The sequence below is a fragment of the Micropterus salmoides genome, unplaced genomic scaffold (assembly GCF_014851395.1).
Source record: "Micropterus salmoides isolate LMB-PRFRI ecotype aquatic unplaced genomic scaffold, ASM1485139v1 Ms_hic_scaffold_3, whole genome shotgun sequence".
Classification (NCBI taxonomy): domain Eukaryota; kingdom Metazoa; phylum Chordata; class Actinopteri; order Centrarchiformes; family Centrarchidae; genus Micropterus; species Micropterus salmoides.
The window spans coordinates 18,487,638-18,515,055 of record NW_024042261.1 but is presented as its reverse complement, the minus strand read 5'-3'; the positions used below and the strand labels follow the sequence as shown (position 1 = coordinate 18,515,055).

Sequence of the window (27,418 nt, the reverse complement as noted above, 5' to 3'; positions counted from 1 at the left end):
GTGTTGACTCACATTGTGCAGGGTTTACAGCCTGCTGCGCTGCTACTCTGGCTTTTGCAGCACTGCCAGGCTCCACTGGTGTAATTTGACGGATGGAAGGTGGCCAGGCGTCCCTCGTTGCAGCGAATGACCTGGCCCAGGACCTCCAACCACTCGCTTGCCTCTACACAGTTTCCAGCTTGCACGTACAGAGGCTTCTCGGAATGGACCACCTGAAACATCTGACACAAGAGAAACAAAGAAGAGGTTAGGAGCCAAGTCACAACAGTGTTGCCATTCATAATTTTCCAGGTCGTTTCCAGGGCACTTTCCACATCCTACAGTGTGACGTAAAAGACTAACAAACAGGTCTGTCAATGCTTACAATGAGAGCAGCCCTTGAGATGTGCTATTCCTGTTTCATTCCACCTGTAACTACCCGAGATTAACTTTTATCCCCACATTAAACTTGACAAGATTTTCAGGAGAAATTTGCTATTATTTCAAGGTTTTTCATGCAAATATACAATCATTTAGCAGAAGGTCAACAAATGAGACTACCAATACAATATTACACCATTTGTTTGTTTCAACTTGGGGAACTGGCTTTGGGATTAAAGTTTTCATCACAAAGGGGCCATATTTTAGAAGTGATCATTGTGTGTATGAGGGGAATTTGGCTTACGTTTTTGCGGTTAAAGGCACTTTCATCCAGTTTCTCCACTGCCTGGATATTTTTGACATTGATGATGCAGAGGGCCTCTTTCCCTGGAAAGCAGGAGTCATTCTGTCAAATGTGTGTCAAGAATAATAATACACTGCAACAGTCAGAAGAGTTACGGGTTTTGAGGGTCAAGACTTGGTTTTAGGGTTCAGGTTAGGCGTGTGGTTGTGATGGTTAAGGTTAGGGTAAGGGGCTGGCTAATAAATTATCAATGAGATATCCCCACAAGGACAGGTGTGTGTGTGTGTGTGTGTGTGTGCTAAACAAAAGCTAATCCAAAGGTCTGTATGCAAGCTGAAATATAGTTTTTACTCTTAATGCCAATTTTGTAAAAGATCAAGATGGAGAAGTCATTAGGAGATGGGTCAGACCCTCAAATGTCAAACTGCTGATGCTGACAATCTGTCAATGTAAAGTGTTTTTGATCGCATAAACTTACTTCACGTCAATTCTTTATCTAGAGTTTGTGTTTGTTGTAAGCAGTCAAATAGTTACACAAGTTCAGCCTGGCACATCTAGACACCACAAATGGTAGTCAGACAACGACAATTACTCTAATTTATCATCACTTCCTTCCTTTCTAATAAATCTAGCTACAACATAACACTGACCTTTTCCTTAAGCCCTCCAAAGGAATTATAACCCCGGAACTAGGAACGTCTGGAGGAACTCACTGCGTTTCCACCGAAGGGACCCCCCTCAAAAAAAATCCCTGCTCGGGGGGGGTAGTACTGTCCGAAAGTACCGATACTTTGTATGGCTCGAAAATATCAGCCAGCGTGCAGCGGTGTGTTTACAGAGAACAGCTGATGTAGCAATACAGGGCCCAGAGTTGTTGTTTTAAGTTTTCATCAGTAAGGAAGTTTTTACACAGAGCTGAAGTTGATCACCTCTTCTCCAAAACAAGCGGACCAGCTGATTACAGCAGGTAATAAAGCTCATTAAAAATCCCGTTCCACTGATGCTCAGGCGTGCACAGACGTGAGTGCTGCAAGCTCATCTGCTTGTTGGCTAGAAATGTTTTAATAACCTTCCAAACTGTCGCAATTTCATTTTTGTGTGTTTCTTTATCGCGTGTCTCTCCATTATACTCCCACACATAAACGCTGTTGTAATGGTCTATAGTTTTTCATTATATTCCAGTCAAATCTGACGTTCATTTATAAATTTTTCTCATGGATAGTAGTTTCTAAATAGGCTAATGATGCCTGTGCATCGCTTTGTACGCAGTATAGGCTTACGTTAGCTGGTTAATTTGCCTAATCTTCCGGTGGAAACGCACACAACAATGGGCTGAAGGAACCTTTTAGTTCCTCGAAAAGAGATCCGTACTTTTCGTTGAAACGCGGCTTTTTGTCCTCTTAACCTTTCATAGATTTGTGAATCCAACAAGACATGTGAGATAGACCCCATAAAACTAAAGGAAGGTGACAACGTGGAGGTCAACAAGGTAAATGCACTAATCTCAGTACTTCCTTTGTTTTTGGTGTAGTGCTACAGAAAGTTTATTCACAAATATGTCATAAAACAAAATGTCATTTCAACTTCCACTGACTTTCCAGTGGGGCTGAACGATTAATCACTATTAGCTAATCGTGAAGGCGGCGATTAAAATGTAGGTTAATTATGCAGCGCATCTGACCTGTTTTAAGAGACATATTATACTGCTTTTCCAGTCCTATATTGTAGCTCTGTGACTCCTGTATGGCAGCTTTGCATGATTCAAAGTTCAAAAAAAGAATTGTCTGTCTTATACTGGCTCTTCATGTAGGCCTTCATTTCAGCCTCTCTCTGAACAAGCTGTAGATACTCCTGTCTCTTTAAGGCCCCCCTGTCAAAGCCCACTGTCTTCTGATTGGCCAAGACCTGAAGCATGTTACCAGGCTTACCGGCTCAGTCTAGCTCGTATGTCATAGAACGGAGCCGTTGGTAGAAAAAGGAGTTCAAAACAGAGCGTTCAGAACAGGAGGAAATCTTAGGTTTTTGCTCACAGGGATTTCTTTTAAATACTTTAACCTCTTTATTTGAAGCTTTGGCTATGTTTAACGTGAACATCCAACATTGTAGATAAGTCATAAAATATTGAAAAGCATAATAGGTCTCCTTTAAAATTTAACTAAGTGTGATAGTGACCCAATTGTTATCACTTCTGTGGCTTTTAATATTTATGTCCAACCCAACTTTTGGCAAATAAAATAGTTGCACCTGCACGATGTGTAGCTCTTTACTGTGGCACCGTCTGGTGATAGTATTAAGCATGAGACTGATAGAAAGCACTACATCCAGCCATCTCCTGTTAGTTTTATGTTGGATTAAGCTCCAGATGCAAATATATTTTTCTGGAGTATGAAACTGGTCTCACCTTTATGTTTGCGGTAGGAAAGCTCCCTGTTGGTCACACTGAGCCACCTCTTCTTAAAGTTTTTCTTGCCAAGGCGTTTTCTCCCCTGGGCACGTTTCTGTACTTCCCTAAAAAAATGACACACACACACACACACACACACACACACACACACACACACACACACACACACACACACACACACACACACACACACACACACACACACACACACACACACACACACACACACACACACACACACACACCCACACACACACACACACACACACACACACACACACACACGCTTGAGGTTAATTTTCTTGCATTTTCTTTTCTGTTTTTTTATTTAAACTGTCCAGCTGGATAACAAAAAAAATTACATTTGACTCTTTCAAATTGACAATCCATGTCCAAGTCTAAGTTGTGGTAAGGGAAATGTGAGATCCAGCATTTTTTACTTTTCTCAGTCAACATCACTAGAGGTAGCAAGCTCACTGTTTTCTCTCATCTGCTCTACATGAGGCTACAATGAAGTTTACTGTTTATACTTCTGTTAATTAAAGCTTTCCATTGACACAAACACTGAACAGATTTTATTTAAGCAGCTGAACCTTTCTTTAGCCTTGGTCAATGACTATTACCTCCTGGAACCAATAAATACATAAAGATATGAACATGTTTCTGCACTTTCCCCCAACAGACCACTTAAATTTTGAAGGGAAGAGACAAAAAAAAGAAAAAAGGAAGCAAAAAAAGGAAGCAATTACTCAAAACTCACCCCTCCTTTAGAACCACCGCATCCTCCAGCCCACTGGACTCCTTGCTGACGTTAGAGGAGATCTCATCAAGAAACTAGAAAACACAATTTATGATGACATCAGCGCTAACCGATAGATAATTACATAAAAAGAATTCATATTTAATGGAACAGGATTTTTAAAAATATACCTTTTTAACTTTTTCGATGCACTTGTCCTCTTGGAATGATTTGAAGAAATCATACATGTAGGTTTCTTTGAAACTAGACTAAAAGAAGAAAAAATAAAGACTTAAATCAACAGGAGACACATTAAAATACTGCATTTGATATTGTTTGATGACAGTTACACAATCAAAAACATACATATACAGTTAATAGTTAACACTATTACACTACAGTGTTCCTCTGAATGTAGGACCTTATTGTAGATTCAGCCCAGACAGTGGTTTCATCAGTCTCACTCTTTACTAATAACACCTTTACTAATAAGTCAGGACTCTACAGAGTGAATGATGGACCGTCTACTCGTCCTCCCACTTTGCTAAACAGAATTTCTCATCTTTACTGTCAGTCTTACCAGTTTTTTGGACAAACTGCCCCAGCTGCCCAGGGTCTGGATTGTTTTTGAGATGAGTGTAAGTGTGCGGGAAATCTCAGGATCCTAAAATTCAAAAAAATGTACAATGACAACAATGTATTGTGTAGGCCACATGTAAATTTGCCCTCCAGTACATTTATTAAATGGGGAGTTGTGGAGCCATGCACTTACAGGATGGTGGGAGCGGAGTTGGAAGGAGTGCGGAGAAAGCACAGCGACCGCAAAGAACCGCAGGAACACGAAGCTGCTAACAGCTGAGTACTGAACATGTGGGTCAGCTGTAGAGACAAAGAACAAATTTAGTGAACCTGGCATCAAGCTCATTCAACCAATAAGCAAGTCTTATAAAGTATAAAAGCAACAGGGGGTGGTGTTTAAATGAATCAATGTTTCTGGCATGTGTATACTGGAAGTTGACAAGAATATAGCCACTGTGAGATGAAACTCAGGTTAAACTTAATGATTTGGCTCCACCTTATGGTGGAACCATATATTAACGCCTTACCACACTACAAAAGCTTGACTATTTAATATGTTTAAGTTTACTTAGGCCTTGTGCTGTGTAATATGGTCAAAAATGTCATCATGATGAATAAATTAATATTGTTCAGTATCATTAATCAACACGATAAATGTCAAATCATTATTTCTAAGTTTAAAGGCTGATTTTTGCTCCTGAGTAAAAGTTGAAGAAAAAAACATAGTTATTTGGTGGTTTTTAAACTATTCTTTATAACGCAGGCCAAACAATTGATCTATTACCAAAATCTGAGGTAGAACATTAAAAAAAATTAAAACCTTGTCAACAAATATGAATGCGTAAAATGAATTAAAATTTATTCAGTCCCTTTTCCCCTTAACAAAATAAATATCTTAATAGAATAATTAAGTGCTAATCCGTTCATCATTTAAAAGAATTAAAATCAAAGATTGACTGAACATTAATTATATTGTTATTGAAGAAAATTACACTGCAATCATTATTATTTTATTGCCCAGCCCTATTTGGGCCATAAATTAATTTCATTCACTTGTTTTCATTATGTGGGTAAACAAAGCTATTGATATAGAGCTACAGTAAAAGCCCAGTTTTAGATCTGTGGGAATTCCTCTACTAGGACTGCAATGATTAGTCAATTAATTGGTTAGTTGTCAACTATTAAATTAATTGCCAACCATTTTGATTTACAGTACAGAATCCTTTTTAAAAAGAAAAAAAAACATCCAAATTCTCTGATTCCAGCTTCTCAAATGTGAATATTTTCTGGTTTCTTTCCTCCTCTTGGACAGTGAACTGAATATATTTGGGTCGTGGACAAAAGACGACATTTGAAGATGTCACCTTGGGCTTTGCGAACCCCTTTCTGAACCTAACAACTAATCAGTTAATCGAGAAAATAATAAATTAATCAATTAGTAAAATAATCGTTTGTTGTAGCCCTGCTAAACACATTGTCCGAGGTTTTTTTAATTTTAAAGATAGCCCATCCATTTACTGTTCCATGGGGTGAAAATTGTCGAACTCCATGTGCTCAAAAATTAAATAAATACTGCAGCACACAGTGTCAGAATAATAAATAGAAAAATAATAGACAGACCGTAGCCAGTAAATTATAATATTATTTGTTATGATTATGTTATGATTATAATAAATTATAATATTATTTGTTATGGGGACAGCCAACATATTCAGTGCCTTTGGAACAATAAACCTGCTGAGCCAATTTTAGGAAAAGAAGAAAAAAACCTGCGTCTTGTAAAAGAAAAGTGATGACAGATTAACACTGATCTTCCTATCCTATATGCACATGTCTGCGGTGGGTTTTGTTCTTGTTTTGGTTTGTTTTAGATGCTGGAATGAATTTCTCCGAGAAAGTGGCAGCAAAAATGCCACAGCAGCCTCTTACACAGACTCGTTTACCTGGAAAGCGTTTGCAGGCCAAGTGTCTCAGTGACCTGAAGACATCACACATAAGTGGGGGACATGTGGAACTGGACTGGGTGATGGAGGAAAAGACTTTCTGGACATAACCCTGAAGATTCTCCTGCAGAGGTAACAAAAAGTACTACTTAGATACATTTGATAAATAAAGTAAAATGGATATGTTGAAGGTGAAAGCCACTGAAATCAACAATGATATGGATGAGGTACTGGAAAGTAGGGCTGAATGATTTGGAAAAAAAAAATTCTAATTGCAATATTTTTGACAGATATTGCGATTACGATTCAATTTGCGATTTTTTAAAATTGATTTTTCAATAAGCAGTTCAATATTCACTGCCAGTCTATTTTTGACAGAAGCCACGTCAAACAGCACTGAGCAGATGAACCAGGCAGGAAGTCACACAGAACGGAATAGAGAATTCGATTTTCAAAATAAAACACACTTTGCAGACTCCTGATCATAAATCAACAATAAACGCAGTTAAAAACAGACAAAAAAAACAATTTAACTACGTAGCCAACTTAACCATAGTAGAAGCACAGCAATTAAGGACAACTGAACAAATAAGCAAAACCTGAACAAGTCAGTAAAATCAGACAGGCAAAACGCTCTTATTCAGAAATGCTCCATGTGGATGTGTCACGTTAACCAGCAGAGAGCGGAACGGATTAATTTGTCATTTTTTCAAAAATGACAAATTAATAACATTAACATAGGACAGCTAAACGCTCCGCTGCTGACTCACTTCAGTGCGAGTCCAGACCGGGAAAAAACACGGCATGGCCGCTGCCTGTGTCTGTTCCTCTAGTTTCATTTTTTGTTGTAAAATGTAACGTTACACAACCTGTGCCCGCTTTGATTGGTGAGTAGGACCGTAACAGAAGGCGCATGGAGCTTGTGATTGGCGAGCAGATCAGTCACGCAAGGATGACAACGGAATCTGTAACTGCATGACTGTTTAAAGGAGACCTATTATGCTTTTCCACATTTTATGACTTATCTACAGTGTTACAATGTTGGATGTTCATGTTAAACATGGCAAGAGTTTAAAAAAAATGAGGTTAAAGCATTTATAAGAAATCACTGTGAGCAAAAACCTCAGGTTTCCTCCTGTTCTGAACGCTCCGTTTTGAACTGCTCTTTCAACCAACGGTTCCGTTCTACATAATATGGAGCCGGTGTTCCATTTTTGGTCATGTGCTCCCACACTAACGGCATGGCAACGCTCAGTCTGCCTGTTATGCCCAGCAACAACTCCAGCATGGTAACATGCTTCAGGTCTTGGCCAATCAGAAGAAAGTGGGCTTTGACAGGGGGGCCATAAAGAGACAGGAGTATCTACAGCTTGTTCAAAGAGAGGCTGAAATGAAGGCCTACATGAAGAGCCAGTATAAGACAGACAATTCTTTTTTTGAACTTTGAATCATGCAAAGCTGCCATACAGGAGTCACAGAGCTACAATATAGGACTGGAAAAGCAGTATAATATGTCTCTTAAAACAGGTCAGATGCGCTGCATAATTAACCTACATTTTAATCGCCGTCTTCACGATTAGCTAATAGTGATTAATCGTTCAGCCCCACTGGAAAGTCAGTGGGAGTTGAAATGACATTTTGTTTTATGACATATTTGTGAATAAACCTTCTGTAGCACTACACCCAAAAACAAAGGAAGTAATGAGATTAGTGCATTTACCTTGTTGACCTCCACGTTGTCACCTTCCTTTAGTTTTATGGGGTCTATCTCACATGTCTTGTTGGATTCACAAATCTATGAAAGGTTAAGAGGACAAAAATATAATTAGGGTTGGGCCTACTGTATTAATGAAAAAAAGAACAAAGACTTGGATTTATTCTTATTGTGTTGAAGTAAGATGGACCACAATAGAAGATGAGGAGTAGGAGTACCGCAGACATTCACAGTCTTTGCTTTTATTCCCCCGAGACATGTCAAAGAACCCAAATTAGTATTCAATAAGCTGTTTAAGTAAACACTAATATTAAGTCACAGATAAAAAAAATTAATATTAAAGGCTGTAATTGTTCTGAAACAGAGACCGAAACCGTGACACAAATGTCCGGACAGTAGGTTATTTCATCATTTTAATTCTATTTCCACTTTATTGTTTACTTGATACTTGAGTCTGCTCCTTTTCGCTTAATTTCTCTTTCCCCCACACTTAGGAACACACCTACACTTTTTTTACACTCTGTCTCTATTCCCATGTGTCTCTGCTGACTTTCTTTATCAGTGGTATGCAATGTTTTATTGTTAATGTGTGTTTAATAAACTCACCAGTGATTCGGTTTTCACAGCAGCAGGTGTGCCGCATGTGGATCGAAAGCAAGGTGGTATCGAATGACATCTGCACTGGTGTTCACTGTCGCTCCGTGCTTGTAAAATGTTCCCCCTGACTGCGCAATACCAGTTAACATCTCTCTCTCCCAGTTTCTCTGCAAAATTCTACAATTGGTCGCTAAACATACCTGGGCAGCCCGCCCAAGAACAGTCCACAGCAAGCTGTAGGACTATATTTTGTAATTATTACACAGTATATCTATTACTGTCTTCTAACTGCGTGTGTCATGTGATGATTTTGGTCCCACAAGTTAGGCTAGTTTTATTAACCCAAGATGGATGATGATGATAATAATAATAATAATAATAATAATAATAATAATAATAGATTTGAAGAATCATTACACCCCTACTGAATATGAAGAAAACCAAGAATACACTGTGGCACACTGGGTAGATGCAGTCAGACCAGGATCAAAAAGCCTTAAGTCAACCACTGATTAGAAATTAAAATTACAATTTTAACTCTCATTAATGCGAAACAGTTTGAGGAAATTACTGGAAAGGGGTTAAAAAAGTGATCAATGCAATGTGCTGTAATAACTCCAAACTACCAATTACATCTGCACATCTGTTTGTTTGTAGAGGAAAGGCAGCTGTTCAGGGAGAGTTTTCCATACTGACTCATGCCTATTCGGGCATCTACACTGGATGTGTATGTGTGTCCTTGTTACTCATACCTCATCTATTACAGGCTTCAGGGTAACCGCCAGGTAATTCTTTCCTACAATCTTCATCATGTCATCAATGCAGCGTGTTGCCAGTGAGTTACCACGGAATATAGTGTTAGCCTCCCTGTATGGGCACAGAACATCAGACAGACGTTATAACCAACACTCACCACATTTCTTGACAGTTTAGTTTTGTTTTTATGTTAGCTAGTTTTGGACCAATTGAGATAATCCTCATTAAAGTACTCATTGTGTTTCGACATCTAAATGTTTGACAGTCCAGCCCAGTTTTTAAAAGGAAATGACTCAGGTCTTATTTATTATAAGCACTCCTTCTTCAATTACAGTATTCGGGTTTGACATTTTATGCAACATCCAAATTTTAGAATCAGCTTATTATTGTATTTCACATCGGCTTCCTGTTTTAAATTTGGTTACATTTTCTTAGTCACAATGAATGAGAGCAGAAACTACAAAAATAACATCCAGGTAAAAAAAGAGAGAAAGAAATAGGAACGTAACTTCACGAGGAGAAGTAACGGTGTTGGCCATGACATTTACCTGTACTGCACTGTAGGTGTGCATGTGCGAGTACTCACTGAGTGTTGTCCAGCTCTAGCGCTGCCACAGCAGAGACAAAAGGCACAAAGCGATTGTGGTGGAGCAGCAGTCGAACCATCGGCAGAACAGCCTCATATCGCTCTCTGCAGATGTCCCCCAAGATGTGTGCTGCTGACGCCGAGATGGGCTGAAGAAGGCGAAGAGAAAGAGCGGCAGGTGAGAGGGTGAAAAGGTGGGGAATGCGATTATCTCTCAATACAATTTAAGTAATTGAAGGCTGAGGTGATTGTGCCACATGGAGGAAAGCTACGCCACCATGAATTATCTACTAAGAGCATTTGACTCCTAAATAAGCCCCAGGATGGCATCAGTGATCATTGGCCTAGATTCTGTCATTTTAAAAAAGGTTTCTCCTCCATTTTAAGATTTACTGTAACTTGAGCTCTTGTCTTACCTTCACATCTGGGGATTTGAGCAGCAGGTTGCAGAGTGGTGTGTAGCAGGCAGATGGCAGCACCGTGTCTTCTATGTAGGTTAGCTTCAAACGCAAGGAACCCAGATCATCAGACTTGGACTTGCTGCCGTTCCCTTTGGGCTGGAGGAGATACCTGTTGGACCATAGGACAACAAGACACCAGCTTACTGTGCTGTAATGTGCGGGAAAACAAATACTTTTCCATGTCACAATACTAAAATAAGTTTGATATTAAAATTGCACATAGAAACACAACTCAACCTACCTAATACTAAATAATACACGAGCCAAACAATCAACCAAATAATTTTCACAGCCGCTTTAAGAAAAGAGTCGGCTGACGGTCAATCTTGCCGACCTGAAACCACCTCAACACATCTGAAACCACAAATTATTACATTTTTACATATTACATTATTACTGACCCTTATTGTGCTTTTATTCTACACCTTGCCTAAATGCAGAAAGAGCAGTGCATGCACCTGGTTGGAAAATAGCTTCTGAATACAGTGCTGTGATGCTGTTAATAGATACATAAGCATCATATAGAGTCAATGAATATGAGAAATACTACATTGGAGACAGCAATAGATAAATTACATACTATATGTAAATAACAACCCCCCCGCCCCCTGATAAATCCGAACACAAAACCAAAAGATACATCCCTACATCATCAGATGTGTCAAGTACATTAACATCCATTAGTGTATAATAAACTATTATACATAACTATTTAGGGACATATTAATGCACCTAGAGGATGTTTTACTGTAGCTACTGTTGCTCTGAAGAGTCACCAGCTCAAACTCATTTTAAAGGGAGTTACAATAAAGCTAATGCCAACCTGTAAACACTATATAAAACTCAGACAGCTGTCTTTTCTTTCCATCTGTTTATACAAGTCTGATGGACTGGTTAACTTCCACCAAAGATCAATGGATTTGTAAAACAAATCGCTTTGTTTAGGAGGATCTTGCTTTTATTAGTGCTACATGCAAATCTCCCTGAACGCCAACAGGTGGAGCAAAACGATTAAATGCAGACATGAACTGCAGTGCTTCAAAAGCTGCAAATACATACTGTGGGCTTAGGTTGCTTGATCTGTAATCATGGAACACATGCACAGAGACGCTTCTCTGAAAGAAGTCAACAGATCACCTGTACTGATTTCATGAGGCTGAACAGTTTTTTTGTGTGCGCAAAATGGAGCGTTTCCAGCATAAACATAGGACATGAGGTACTGCCACCATGCAAAAAGCCACCCACGCACTCAGTTCACAGCCCTCATGTACTAACAGATTGCTATCTGGCATAATCCCATATGAGCTACACTGACGTAAAGCTAGGAAACACCCACACAATGGAAAACTCGCTGAACGCTGAGAAATCTAGGAAGATTTGTCAAATCACCTTGTAATTACACGCAAAACATAACAGTTCAAGGTGTCCTGAAGGATAAGAAAGATGGAGATCATAAACTCAGAGACTCCAATGCAAAAAGCTCCACCTCCCAAGTGTAAAAAACTGAACTAGTTAAGAGGAAGGTGACCGGGCCATGAGGTCAGAGTGACAGTGTCTGTCTGACTTTGTTGGGGTTTTTTTTGTTTTTTTTTATAAATTGGAAGCAATCGAATGCATTTATTAAAAAACAAACACATCAGACTTGCCATCAGATAAGAAAGTCCTGGACTTATTTTCATCACAGTCCAGTAACCAAAGAAACTAGCTACCCTTGTTTGAACTAAGAAATTGTAAAAAAACAAAAACAACTACACATAAAATCCTATCTCTGACGGTTAACAAACACAAGCCAGGAGTGGTATATGTATGCTGCGCAGGTCTTCTAGTCTTCCATTATCTTCCCTGAAAATCTAAAATGGGCCCATTCATTTTCAGCCATGGCAGTACATGAAAGCCTTTAGGGCAAAACGATGCATGTGAAAATATTTGACTGCATGTAGCTGTACATTTGACAAAAAAAAATAAAAAAATCAAGTGAGGCTGACTGGCAGTTTTACCAACCCTAAAGAAGTATACATAAAAACAAAACAACAAAACATTCGTTCTGCGCAATCCATTTTTAAACATCTGTTAGCTCAATGGGAATATGTTATAAAGCAGATAATAGGGATATAATGCAATGTTACTATGTGTATCTGTTTATTTCACAAACATCTTCATCTTGGACCATCTTCATCTTCATCACTGTATTTGTATTTACAAAGGACGTAATGCGGTACACCTCAGAAGCTGTTACAAACTGTCCACATTAATTTTCTGTGTAAAATTTACACATTTAGCTGCTCACAATATATACAAAATGTTATATTTTACAATGTAAATTTATTTAAAAATAAAAGCATGACTTGTATTGTATTTGTACCATTAAAATAAATATTTAAATAAAATATTTAAATTTAGGTAGCTCATTGAATCTCATGGATATGACCCAAGATCTGGATTTATAAGGAAAGGCTTTTTTCTGGTGATTTTTCGATGTTTATCCTCAGTGGAAATTGGAGCTCCACCACTGCCACAACCACCACCACAGTAAAGAGTGAATTCAGCAGATTGTAGCAGTGTGTCTATGTCTGTGTAATGTCGACTTGACGGAGTTAGGAACGGCCGTGAAGTCTGCAGCTAATAGTGTAAATCCAGTGAGACAGAAGAAAATATGGATCTTGTATGTATGGGTGCATTATGTTTACATTCCTATCGAATGGTAAATGTTAGAAATGAAAAGACATTTTCTTTTGTCTAGTCCTTACCAGGCTTTGTGGATGTGGTCACTTTGCAGGATCTTGACGGGGACCCGCGTCTCCCCCAGAAACACATCCTGTGCTAGATTCTCATTGTTCCACAAATCAACTCTGCAAAAGGTAGAGGATGGGAACTGAAACAAGTATTTCATCTATGAATATATATCATTAAACTACATGTATACGTCAAGTAAGACAGGCTATTTGTTGCTGTGTGTGTGTGTGTGTTCAGCACAAACACATAACCATCCAACTGCAATATGGCAAAACGGACCAGACTGAGTGGTGCTTACCTGATTGGTGCACAAAAGCCAATACAATACCAGTGCAAAGACACCACCTCAAATCCAAACCTCAAAACCATGCAGGAGTGTTTACCTTTGAATCTGTCTAGTCTTACCCACTGAGCTATGAGTCCACTGTGACGGAAGCCCCACATATCCTTAACCAGAAACCAAGGCTCTCAATGAGTAGTCAGAACACACCAGATCTAAATTCACTTTTTTGTCCTGAAATTTTTTTTTCCTTCTGTCAAGATTATAGAGGAAGAAATATGAGAGTCAGAGAGTCACAGAAATGCACAGATGAGAGAAAATAACAACTTACTTGATCTCAAGTTTTTCAATGTCCTCCTCCTCCACGTGGAAATGAGACTTTTTAGAGTAGCTGCTGGACCGTGTGACCTGAAGATGAACATGTCAAGGCTCATTTACTGGCTTACCCATACAAATAGCGCCCTTTTTTAGCCCCTGTGGCTAGACAGCAAAATGTGCAGTTGTAAATGTTACCTCGAAGAAGAAGGTCTCTTCAAAATGTGGGTTGCTGGTTTTCTTCTTTACCTTTGTTTTCTTTTGGTCAGACCTGAAGAGAGACATAACAGCAAATCTGATACTCACTTTAAAAAAAACAAACAAACAAAAAACCCACCTCCCTACTATTTCCATGATGGTTTGCAGTTACCATTCGTTTTTTAAATTCAGTTTTTATTTCTCTGCAAGATTACATAAATTTTTAAAAATCTACAATGAGGAATGTGTAATAAATTAGGTATTTTAGTTTTAATCTAGTGACGTAAACAAAGCTGTTATGGCCTTCTCAAGACTGGATCACTGCAAATCATCATGCTCGCCTTAGCCTCAATTTCCTTTAGCAATTTTGGTGCAAAATGGATCACAGATATCACTCGGATATTAGCTGCCCTCTATTGGCTTAGGCTGTTTTAGAATTGATTGAACATTTCATTGTAAAACCTGCAACTGATTTTTTTGACACTTGGAGGCAGCCGAAAAACAAATCTGATATCTTTAAAGTTGACATTAATAGCTGACAGACAGGTCATGCAGGATAACAATACCAGTTGTTAGTGCTGAACAATTAATAAATAATAATAATAATTTAATAAAAGATTTCAAAATCTCAATATAACTACTGCAATTTTCAAATACTTTCATGCTGCAGAGATGTCCTGGCCTACACATCATATTCTAGAGACTTAAGAAAACGTCTTTGTTTGGTACAGATTCTTGGAAATATGACAAGAATAATTTTAATATGTTTCTCAATGAAACTGAGAATATTGATATAAAAATACACATTCTCCCGAGCATTCAGCCCTACCAGTTCTGCTCTTTTTCTTTTAACTTTCAGTTTGGAAAAACTGCACAATGTTTATTTAAGGAAATTGGTAGGGGTCTCCATATATGTATTATTTTTAATAAACAAAACAAACAAGTTAAAAAGGAGAAAGCTGCTTCTATACTTAAAGCATGCAAGAACAAGACAACCACCCTGTGTGTAGGTTGTTTACCTAGCTGTCTTTGGTATGTGTTTCATTCAAAAAGTTACCTGGCAGGTCCAACGAGGGACACGGTGGCATACGGGTCACAGTTCTGCCCGCTGATCAGCGGCAGTCCCTGGCACTCTATTATCCTAGAGGAGGTCACAAAGACACAAGGAGGGAGAGACACTGTTTAGGGACACAACATGGACATGGTGTGTTAATTAATACTGTGTTCATTTACATTTTATCTTCACTCGATTTATTTACATAGTCATAGATAAGCAGCAATCCACCACAGTCATCTTGGAATAAAACTTTCAATCAATTATGAATCGACAGACTTGAAAGTGGCCCAAGACCTTGTGAGGGATTAGCTTTCCACATTGTCTTAAGAGCATAAATAGTAAATAATTTCTTGTTGGTTCAACAGATGCCTGAGAGGAAATGCCATTGGTATTAACCCTCTATGGTCTTTTATCACGGGACATAAAAAAAACAAGTTTATGTAACAGGACACTTATGAACCTGAAATGAAAACATACTACTATTTAGGTAATTTTGGAATTAACTTTGAGGCACCACTGTATTACAATGGGAAAACCTATGAAACTACAATGTTTCTAAACACCAACAGGCATTTATGACTTTTAAAACTGACATATACTTACCGCCCTCAGGCAATACATGTGTACATATAGAGTAATCAATCAGTGTGACTGACAAATGAAGTGGACATCAACTTCCACAAGTTTTAAAACAAATTACCTTAAACAGTACCTGACAGCCCCAAAAGATAAAAATCTAATTTCATCACATTATTGCCATCTCTTTCTCTCACACGCACAAACACACATGATTATGTAATATGTAAATACTACTTCTGAAGTACATGAATTACATTTACCCAAATTAGGCTTAATGCACGCATAGGATACAAAGTTATACTTTACACACATCTAACACTGCTGATGAATGCTGTACTTACTGTATAAAGCTAACAAATGTTTTGAGGTTTTATCATCATCATACATTATACAGTATAATGTGAGTATTGCTAATTATTGGGCCCTCCTTTCTTGCTGCAGCATTGATTCATGTATCATAGTGTTGTGTGCAAAAACAAATTTGGTCATGATGCCTGGATGCAACATTGGTTACAGAAGGCTAACATGTTGCTACACTGCTCAAAAAAATTAAAGGGAACACTTAAACAACACAACGTAACTCCAAGTCAATCATACTCCTGTGAAATCAAACTGTCCACCTAGGAAGCAACACTGATTGACAATCAATTTCACATGCTGTTGTGCAAATGGAATAGACAACAGGTGGAAATTATAGGCAATTAGCAAGACACCCCCAATAAAGGAGAGGTTCTGCAGGTGGTGACCACAGACCACTTCTCAGTTCCTATGCTTCCTGGCTGATGTTTTGGTCACTTTTGAATGCTGGCGGTGCTTTCACTCTAGTGGTAGCATGAGACGGAGTCTACAATCCACACAAGTGGCTCAGGTAGTGCAGCTCATCCAGGATGGCACATCAGTGCGAGTTGTGGCAAGAAGGTTTGCTGTGTCTGTCAGCGTAGTGTCCAGAGCATGGAGGCGCTACCAGGAGACAGGCCAGTACATCAGGGGACGTGGAGGAAGCCGTAGGAGGGCAACAACCCAGCAGCTGGACTGCTACCTCCGCCTTTGTGCAAGGAGGAGCAGGAGGAGCACTGCCAGAGCCCTGCAAAATGACCTCCTGCAGGCCACAAATGTGCATGTGTCTGCTCAAACGGTCAGAAACAGACTCCATGAGGGTGGTATGAGGGCCCGACGTCCACAGGTGGGGGTTGTGCTTACAGCCCAGTGCAGGACGTTTGTCATTTGCCAGAGAACACCAAGATTGGCAAATTCGCCACCGGCGCCCTGTGCTCTTCACAGATGAAAGCAGGTTCACACTGAGCACATGTGACAGACGTGACAGTCTGGAGACGCCGTGGAGAACGTTCTGCTGCCTGCAACATCCTCCAGCGTGACCAGTTTGGCGGTGGGTCAGTAATGGTGTGGGGTGGCATTTCTTTGGGGGGCCGCACAGAGGTAGCCCTAACCGCCATTAGGTACCAAGATGAGATCCTCAGACCCCTTGTGAGACCATATGCTGGTGCGGTTGGCCCTGGGTCCCTCCTAATGCAAGACAATGCCAGACCTCATGTGGCTGGTGTCCTCATGTGTGTGTCAGCAGTTCCTGCAAGAGGAAAGCATTGATGCTATGGACTGGCCCGCCCATTCCCCAGACCTGAATCCAATTGAGCACATCTGGGACATCATGTCTCGCTCCATCCACCAACGCCACGTTGCACCACAGACTGTCCAGGAGCATGCCCAGGCGTTGTAGGGAGGTCATACAGGCACGTGGAGGCCACACACACTACTGAGCCTCATTTTGACTTGTTTTAAGGACATTACATCAAAATTGGATCGGCCTGTAGTGTGGTTTTCCACTTGGATTTTGAGTGGGACTCCAAATCCAGACCTCTGTGGGTTGATAGATTTGATTTCCATTGATAATTTTTGTGTGATTTTGTTGTCAGCACATTCAACTATATAAAGAAAGGAGTACTTCACGAGATTATTCCTTTCATTCAGATCTAGGATGTTATTTTATTGTTCCCTTTATTTTTTTGAGCAGTGTATAAAGTTCAATGCAATTCAAAATGATTTTCATACTTTTATGTCCAGTTTATCAGTTCTCAGGATTGCTGAATCTGGCATCAGTTGTCAAGATCACCATTTAAAAGTAATATTTCTGCCAAGTATCAATCCTGAGACATGGAGGTGGAGTGTAAAGCCATCATCAGATTGTCAAAAGTAAAAAAAAAAACAACCAAACAAAAAACAATATAACAACAGCACTACGCACTGATGAACGGTTGATCCAGTCTTTATTTAGAAGTCGTGCTTTGCCCTCATATTTGGCTCGTGTCACAGAGGGACCACTGCTTTTTTCACAGGTGTTTCAAGTGACAACAATCAGACACTGTGGGCACCCTAAACAGGATGTGGCTGCTAAGCGGGAGTCACCAGAGAATAAGAATCAGGCCATTGCTAAGTGAGGCCAGAGGGAGAAGCCAAACAGACAGAATGTCAGGCTGTTTGTGCATCTTTCAGGGTGTCATGACAGTATTCCCTATAGTCTCATTTGCATCTCAACACCATTTTGCTTTACTCTGGCCATCTCTGGTGACTAATCACACTGCAACAGGATGACTAAAAAAGTGTGCAAATGATACGCCCTTGATTTTTAACTATGCTACTTTGTCTGGTCAGGCTGATGTAAAGCAGGAAAAAAAAAAGAAAAAAAAAAAGGATCCTGCTTCATCCTTTATGCAGATATAATGAGAGCTGACAGTGAGCAGGTGACAGTTTAAGCAAAACAATCTGAGAGCCAGTGAATGACGGCAGCAGAAAACCACAGCGGTTGCAGTGTGACAAGCGCAGGCTTCCTGCTCAGATGCCATCACTTCCTCCTCATTACCCTGCTCTCCAAGTATGAATGGGGGATGCAAAACAACATACGTAAACAACATGAGGTCTAACATACACACGCTACACTGTGGTTGTACATGCACTTCGTGTGCTCAAGAGGATTCTTCAATGAGGTCTTCTTTTGAGCAGACCATCCTCCCATATCATCATCATCATCATCATCTGGTAACAGTTTGAGCTTCTGACAACTTTTGCTTTATTTTTATTGAACAAAGTTGCATTGAGCACAGTGAGAACCCCATCAACAAATAGGCCTCTATATCCCATCTCCATAAGCCCTCCCTTTAAAACGACCCATTTAAAAAGTGTAATGATAAAGTTAAAAATAAACAAATAAATCCCTTCACATAAAGTTGTGAAGACTCACAGTGCAAACTTTGTTTTCTCAAGATTTATAAACATCCTCAGGTCTTTATGCCAGAGGGACTTCTGAGGAGGGGCTAGGCATTTCCAGTTTAATAAAATTCTTCTTCTTGCCAATAATGATGAAAATGCTGAAATATTCTTTAATTTCAGTGGTTGTGGTTGATCATTGACTGAAACCCCAAAAATAGCTGTCCAAACATTTAGACTAAAGCGTCTGCCTGTGACTTTGGAGAAAAATAAATACTTGCAGAGTAGGTAGGTAGATAGATAAAGACAGATCCAGAACACACAAGTAAAGTCTGCTGAAGTACCATGACATCTATTACTAGTCTTGTGTAGTCTTGAGGCTATATTTTTGAAGGCTTAACGTTTGAATAGTGGATATGATGGAGGACTTTAATTCAAACTGAGTCTAGTGCAAGAGCTACTTCCATTTATTCTCTGCACAGCAACACCTCATGTTTCCTTTGGGAAAGGTTCTCCAACTGCCATTTCCCAGCCTACTTTGTGTTAAGAGAGAATCTTTAAAAGGCACAATAATGTCAAAAATGCGGAACACAAAAGGTAGTTTACTTATATTATACAACACATGGTTGTACAATGAAATGTTTGTAGTCCCTTCATGCTACACACAGAACTTAAACAGATAATTAAATGTATATTAGAATATGGCATATAATATAATAACATAAAATAAGATATATACAGTTATTTTAATATTTTTATACATACACGTACACACCAAGTGCATTTTTTTATTTGCATCTGGGATAATAAGAATTATTAACACACTTCAGGGGGGAGAGGGGTGTCCAACATAGATCTGAGCCCTGACTTGAGAAAATGTTGGATTCTGGAACTGAAAATATCACAACAGGTTTGAATGAGGCTGAATTTAAAATGCGCAAATATACCAACGTACAGGTCCTTAAGATTAGTAATGCCGGACTCTGGCCAACGAGAGAAGGTACAGTCAAAAACTAGTCGAGGTAAAGAGGTGGTTATTACATACTGGGCTCAAGTTTGAAAGCTCGGCCGATCTCCAGCAAACACATAATTTCCATCAACATCTTGGGACACTAATTTTTTTTTCACACTGGCACTTCAACAATTTGCTCTTCTCGCTCATTTTTCCAGCTCTTCCAAAACATTCCTGCAGAGCACTATTCTGAGTATGTAATGTTTTTACCACTGCGAAACTAGCTGCTGCACGGATCGCTGGTGTCTGTGTGGTAAATGTTTTGGGCTTTTAGTTGCTCATTTTGCTCTTAACATCATGGCCAATTCATACATCCTAAATATGACAGAATAACTTAAGCAGAATGAGTTGGAGGTCATAAAAATATTAAGGAAGGTTGAGTGTGGAGACCCTCTTCTGCGCTCTACATCGCCTCACCGTGAGAAAACATTTTGGTACAACAGCTGGGAAGTAAAGGTGATAGATAAAGTAATATTGTCACGCACACAAAAAAACAACCCGCTATGACAGGCAAGTGATATGATCTTATCAATCATGACTCATTTTTGATAACTTTCTTTCTCATATACCTCTGTCTGAACTATTAAGAGATGTTTCCTATTTTGACATATTTTGGGGCATTAGATGTTTTAAACTCGTGCCTCTAATCCCAGAGAAAATGTATACAACTGAAAATTATTTGGCTGGCTATAGTCACTGCAGCACAGAAGATAAGGAGGATAGTTTTTTGTGAGCTACAGTTGCTGTTACTGCCTGTGAACCAAAGCTACAATACACATTGTTTTAGGAATATTGTGGACAAAGACTCCCTAATCTGTTAGTCTGTTCAGGACAGTGGGGTTTTGCGTTTCCCCATCATACCACACAACTAAAAGAAAAGAGTCTGAGAAACTTAAATCAAAAAACTATTAAGAACTGTCAAAATGCATGATTCTGTGTTTAATTGATTCCTGAGTGTCCACCATATTTATGTGTCAAATAGTTGAGGGTAAACAAGAGATCAAACAATGTCTAATTGTTCTTGTTCTAGTTTAGTCTCTTGAATTTCCCTTTTTTTGTTTTCCCCTTTTATATAATGTTATTGCAGGCTTAGTCTATACTTGTACTTTGTTGTGTATATATGTGAATATTTGTATGTAAACTCAGTCCTTTAATGTAAAGCACTTTGTCACAAACTTCATAAAGAGTGAAAAACCTCATCTCCAACACATCACTGTCAGGATTTGATCTTAGGCCAGTGGAAGCACTCACTATTCTACCTTGATGTCAGATTCCCTGCAAACATTCCCAGCTCATAAGACAACAAACTGGATTAAACCTCACTTGATTGGCAACACGGGATCTTGGTACTCACCGGACTAGCAAGTGTTGACCTACTGAGCCATTCTCTGTGATCACTTCATTCAATCGCATCTCCAAGTGAACCTTACCCTGTTGAACATGGGGAGAGGAGAGTGACTGGTGAGAAGTTACAAATTACTCAAGTCATGAGATCTCAGTCTTACACCACGGCACACGTGTGGGTTGTAAAAAATGATCAAAATGTGGGCTTGTAGTATGTGTTTGTAAGAAAACATACAAATAACGAACACTAACATTCTATACATTTTACTACACATGTTTAAAGATTTTCATTGCATTTTCTTTGAAACAAGTTTCTCTTACTCTCTTTTTCTTCTCTAGGCCTAGTCCTAGACCTGTGGCCCAGCTCAACCTCATGTTTCATGTAGTTTTTAGGTTAATGAAGGTAACATGTGTGACAAGCAGCTGTGAATTTTGTCATCACTCAGAAAGATCTTTACGGGGTCGGATGTGGTGAAGGCTGCCGGTCTCTCCTTCGGAAGTGTTGGGGGGGGCTAAACAAAACGCCCACACACTTGCACTCTGTCTCTGCAATTCAGCACTTGGCTGCACTTGGCTGAGATGGCAAGTACTTATGATGCAAGATAGGCCTTTAAGCCAATAACTACTTTGCAAGGGTCCAAATGAGCCAAAATAATCAGCAAATTAACACTTTGAGTAATGAATATAGCCAAAAAAGTACATTTTGTTTGTTTGCAATTTTCTTTATAAGCTGAGCATGTTCACTGGAAAATGAGCCAACATTGCTCACAGGGTACATACACAGCCCCTGTCTGAAGAGGAACCAAGCCAGAGAGGCATTGTAATAACACCTCCATCACTCACTGATGTAACTTTGCAGTTGAAAGTGTCTACTTGTGAGTGAATCAGTGTAGCAGCACAAACCCAGAATAGTCTGGCGTGGGCTAATGGCAGCTAGTGTCAACACGTTAGCTACAGCAGCACAAAAGTGGTAGTGTGCTGTAGTTTCACCCAACACAACCAGACCACAAAAAAAAACTATCTGATCAAATAAATGTACAGTTGAAATAGAACAACCCACATGCATGCCCTATATGAGATGGAAACTAGAACTGCAACTCTGGGAAAAAAAAAAAAAAAAAAAAAAAAAAACATCAATAAAATGCTGAAAGAAGAAGAAAAAGAAAGACACATTCAACACAAAAGGCAGACTCTGGACCATAAACGCCTCATAAGTTCATAAGATGATAGCTATAGTATCGTAATCATTAGAGTGCGCTACGGCAGCAAGTCTTCAGCCAGCTGCAAACAATTTTACAAAAAAGTCTTTGTCTTCATTTTAACAGCAAATTTGTCTATCAAATGATTCATACGGAACTCTGTGAGGTTTACAAGGTTGAGAACCAATGCCACTGAGTATTAATTTCATCCTCTTGGGTTTCGGGCAGGTTTTATAAAACAATGACTACCTCGATTTAGGCAGTATGCAAAGTCTAAAAAGTAACCATCTTTCAACAGACCAGTACATTTGCATGATAAAAAAAAGATAGGACTGAGTTGGTGACAAATGCCTCATCAATTCTATCCAGACTTTTGAAATACTACGTGAAAGTCCAAATGTACTAGTTTTGGTTTTAAGATTTAAATATTGCCAGTGGCACAAATAATGACTTTCAGTGATCAAACAAAGCTAAAATGCCAAAAACAATATTTTCAGTAGTGGTATTTTTCCACTGATGTGGACTTATAAGCCACCTGTTGTCATAATTTAATTTTACACAGGTGATGGTATTTTCACAACACACGCTTAAGTGTTTATGTGCAAACGGGTGGACTGAGTCTTGTTAGATATAGGATTCTTGTTAAAAAAAATCAAGAAGCCTCAGAAATATTTTAATTCCTTCACATCATGACATAAAGGCTCCACAGGTCCAAACAGCCCAAACTCAAGTCTTGCATATTTGATTCCTGCAACCAGACTGCTGGCATTCAGTTTTTGAGTGGGGGCTGACGGTGGCAGCCGATCAGTAAACCCAGTTGAGCCTGCCTCGGGTTTTTAAACTGTCAAAACACGGCAGCCTGGACAGAGACTATTACACCTTACTTTGACATGGAAATGATCTTATCTGTATGCAAATTTTAGACTATGTGCAAGTGAATTTCCTACTTGTTATGTTGGGGTGCTGCAAGTTGTGAAAGCATGCATCCCCTGAGCCCGAAGGGAGCGGTGCAGTCTCAGTAACGTTAGTGGCAACTTCCAAGCATGTGGAATTCAAAGTCAGACCCAGTGTGTTTCACATTAAAATCCGGATGAGCTATCCTACAAACTGAGTGCCAAATATTTAAATGATATTTGTGACTCATCACTTGAAACATTGAACTTTCCTGGAAATTACCTGGACTTCTGAGTTAGGATCTACTGGCTGAAGGCTAAACCAGTGCTCCTTCCCACTGTATTTACACAGATCATCCTTCCTGATCGACACCTTGCCTATAAAGACATAAAAACACACATTAACCTGCAGCTCATCCATTCAGACAAATAGATATACTTATGTAAGTGCCTTTTCTAAATGCAACTTACCAATGGGTAGGTCTCTTTGGAAAACACTCTTGGCATAAACGTAGAAGGATAAACACTGAAATGGACGTGGGATCTCAAAGTAGAAGTCCTCTCCATAGAAAGGGCTGTAAAAAAAACGCAGAGATTTAAATTAGCAAGTGAGGTGGTATGTTTTGGGGGGAAAAACAGTGTGAGAATGTGAGAACGAACGTGTATAGTAGGTGGTGTAATGTGTGATTACTGTAGCAAGATTAGTGGCTATGGCCTGATTACCTTATTCGAGCCGTGACACATACAGATAGGCTTAATTAATGATTTGTTAAGCTTGACGCTTGATTTTTGACTGTGTGCAGTGCTATCCGATTTAAAAGACATAATTTGCTTGTGAAATGATAAATGCTCCACTGGAAAATAAAAATCACCATATCCGTTTTTTGCTTTATTGAGTCTGGATCATGGGTTTTTATGCTTTTATGGAAAAAAAACAAAAAAAAAACAACAACACACATCTAAAACATGAGCAACAGGACAATCTCATTATCCACGTTTACCCCCATGTATAGTACTAATGCTGTATACACAGTTAAAACTTAACCAAATAAGCAAATAACCACAAGAGTGGACATTGGGAAAGACCCCCCAGCATCACTTGCAGATCCTGGGACTAGGACCTGGTCCCTCCACATCAATGTGTGCTGCTCTACCAGGTCTAGGCTTTAGTATTTTATTTATTATTATTTATTTGCTAGGACCGCTAGTAGCTTAAGTAATGCGAGTGTTGCATGCTACGATTAGTGACACTTTATGTAAAGCTACAACAATTAAGTGATTAGTTGTCAACTATTTTGATAATCAATTAATCATTTTAAGTAGTTTTTATAAATAAAAAAGTAAAATTCTCTGATTCCAGCTTCTTTAATGGGATTTTATTTTCAACATATTTGGGTTGTGGACAAAACAAGACATTTAAAAGGACGTCATCTTGGGCTTTGGGTATATTCTGACATTTTATAGACCAAACAACTAATCAATTAACTGAGAAAATAAATCGACAGATTAATCAACAATGAAAATATCATTAGTTGCAGCCTGAACTTTATGTACTTTATATTTGCAATTTCCTCATCTCCATATTTGCCATCCACCCGACCTAATTCTATACTATGATATCAAAGTACTCACTAAATAATCCTGTAATACAAAGTTGTGTTCATGGCTCTAGATTATGTAGGGAAAAAAAAAAACCAACAGACAATTACTGAATAAACCTGGTGATGTCCTCTCTAGCCAAAGTGTACCAATATTATCATATTTGAGCATAACCATGATAAAACACAGGATTTGTTAATTTACTGGGAAATGAACTGTCTGAGCAGACGGTAGACAACACAGGGTGCCCATATGACTCATCAGGGTTGTGGGGAAAGCTCTTGCTATGTTGTGGGTTTAAATCTGTCACTTTTGCCATCTATTCTCTCTCAAAGCTTTCTTGTCATTTCTTTAACATAGAGTATAATAGTGTACAAACAACAATTACAAACAGTTTTACAATCACGATGCCTGCTTAACAATCAACCATCTGGACGATGGCATCGTCTATCGTCCCAACCCCATTACAGATTGCTGAAAATTTATGATTGAGGAAAATGACTTAAAGTTACAAAATGAGTTATCAAGACTTCTGTTTTGTGTGATGTAATTCATAGTGCGCCATTTCTTTAAACATCAATTTGATTATTTTAGAAGGAGTTTTGCATACATTTGCCATGTTGGGAATCAGGGTATACGTCAATAACAGTAATATCTATTATATTAAAACACTGTGTTCAGCAATATCATCTAGCCCTAGCGAGACACCCAGGACAGGTTGGTAGTCCAGTGCAGGACAGACACACACACACACACACACACACACACACTTTCAGTTTCCAATCCACCGAACATTCATGTCTTTTTTTTGGTAAAAAACCAGAGCACCCACAAGAAACCCATATAGTCATGTGGAGAAAATGCAAACTCCAATCATTAAACAATACTATATAACCTAGCCTAGCAGCAAAGCGGTTAGATCTCCTGTGTTCAGCAGAGAACTGACTGCCCTGTAGGAGCTGGCACAAACACAGAGGGTTCAAGCATCTGTGCCACTCAGTCCTGCCAACATAACTGCCTCGCGACCAATAACGCGATCTAGACAGCTTGATCTGACATAGCTGATTGTAGGTTAAGCACTAACTCAATATACGTGCTGCCTGCAGATGGACCACCTGGCCAGAACAGACTGAACAGTACTTAGACGACAGTTGTACTGGATTGACCGTTTAGTAAATCTGCAACCTCTGTCTATTCTATTTTAATTACACATCATATCAGGAGCGTTAAGTTGACAAAGTTAGGAGGTCTGTTTATTTGGGGGAAATAAAAAATAAATCAATAAACATGTAATGTCAAATTAATTACCAGCTGGCAAATATACATCTTTGTAGACACTTCCTTGGTGTATAGTAGGCCAGTTTTTTAAATAACCTAATAAGGAATGACATGTTTGCCTGTCGAACATTACCGGAGTTAATGGGCCATATGGCTTAATGAGCTACAGTACCATTTTCTCAGTTTTTAAAAATCTAATCAGGTCCTAGAAATAAGCCTTAAAACAGGCATATCTGTATAAATATTCACTAAAAGTACTGAAGCAAACTGGTCCTACAACTCTTCCATGCATGCACTGATGCCTCCCTCTACAATTCACGCATCCTGGATGGTGAAATATCTTGCCCGACAGTGGGTTTAGCCAACACATCCAGTGTACGCCCACACATCCTCCTCAACATCACACAGAATGATGCACATAACCTCCCTTTTCTGTACACACTCAAACATACACCCACCATACTACCTTTCCTTCTGTTGTCCCATCCTAGCTTCTAAATAATGTGAGAAAACAAGCTGGAGCCACTTGACCACAATTGTTTGAACATGCCTGCTTTATCCATGGGATTAGCTGCAATTACAGCTTCCATATGGCCTTTTAACCATTAGAAACAGGAGCCCATACAGCAGGCATGAGTCAAGCCACCATCAAATAAATAAAAACACAGTGGGCCACATTTTAGTGATTATTAAGATGTGCTAAATAGAGGCTAAGGTAGTTGAGAGTGACACCGAGAAAGACAGGGGAGAGCGTGGGAGGACACACTTCCTCAGAGACTGTAAAATCCTTTTGAACGGCACCGAAATCAGGACAGAAAAAAAAAAAAAAAAAAAAAAAAAAAGAGCTGTTGTGAAATACCTAGAGAAGGCAGGCCCATGTTTACAGTGAGATGTGCAATGATGTAGATAGAAAACTGAAAGGTTTCCTGGTGCCCATCTCCTACACCTTTCTCTGAACTGCATGTGAACATGAAGCTAATGGTAAAATAGCTAATTTCAGTCTGAATCACTTAATGTTTCCCAGCTAAAATGGTACCCTGCACACTTAAAGCTCTGAGTCACATATTGACAGTGTGTAAGATGTGACCAGATGACTGAATTTCAAACCGTGATCTGACTGTGACAAGCATAAATGGTCCAAAGTTGAGTTTCTCTGTTTCCACATGACAGATTTCCTCAAGAGGTTATTTAGAGTTTTTGTTCGCTTTGTTTTGACTTCAATTCATGAAACAAACTGTAAATTGTACAAAGAATAACAGCTGCCGTTCT

At 39.1% G+C, this 27,418-nt stretch overlaps 1 protein-coding gene across 1 annotated transcript in view; it reads right to left on the bottom strand.

Annotated features, from left to right (window-relative positions):
• Nucleotides 1-27,418, bottom strand: part of rasa2 (RAS p21 protein activator 2) — a 37,558-nt gene that overhangs the window by 5,496 nt on the left and 4,644 nt on the right. The window contains exons 3-21 of the mRNA XM_038693199.1: nucleotides 23,744-23,847; nucleotides 23,556-23,650; nucleotides 21,191-21,267; nucleotides 15,027-15,110; nucleotides 13,970-14,042; nucleotides 13,788-13,864; nucleotides 13,191-13,292; nucleotides 10,399-10,552; nucleotides 9,983-10,131; nucleotides 9,393-9,507; nucleotides 8,050-8,124; nucleotides 6,330-6,453; nucleotides 4,580-4,686; nucleotides 4,388-4,471; nucleotides 3,999-4,076; nucleotides 3,829-3,902; nucleotides 3,066-3,172; nucleotides 665-747; nucleotides 13-221 (exon numbers count right to left, since the gene is read on the bottom strand). Of these exons, the coding sequence (XP_038549127.1) occupies nucleotides 13-221; nucleotides 665-747; nucleotides 3,066-3,172; nucleotides 3,829-3,902; nucleotides 3,999-4,076; nucleotides 4,388-4,471; nucleotides 4,580-4,686; nucleotides 6,330-6,453; nucleotides 8,050-8,124; nucleotides 9,393-9,507; nucleotides 9,983-10,131; nucleotides 10,399-10,552; nucleotides 13,191-13,292; nucleotides 13,788-13,864; nucleotides 13,970-14,042; nucleotides 15,027-15,110; nucleotides 21,191-21,267; nucleotides 23,556-23,650; nucleotides 23,744-23,847 (1,971 nt within the window). The remainder of the gene's footprint in view (nucleotides 1-12; nucleotides 222-664; nucleotides 748-3,065; nucleotides 3,173-3,828; nucleotides 3,903-3,998; nucleotides 4,077-4,387; nucleotides 4,472-4,579; nucleotides 4,687-6,329; nucleotides 6,454-8,049; nucleotides 8,125-9,392; nucleotides 9,508-9,982; nucleotides 10,132-10,398; nucleotides 10,553-13,190; nucleotides 13,293-13,787; nucleotides 13,865-13,969; nucleotides 14,043-15,026; nucleotides 15,111-21,190; nucleotides 21,268-23,555; nucleotides 23,651-23,743; nucleotides 23,848-27,418) is intronic.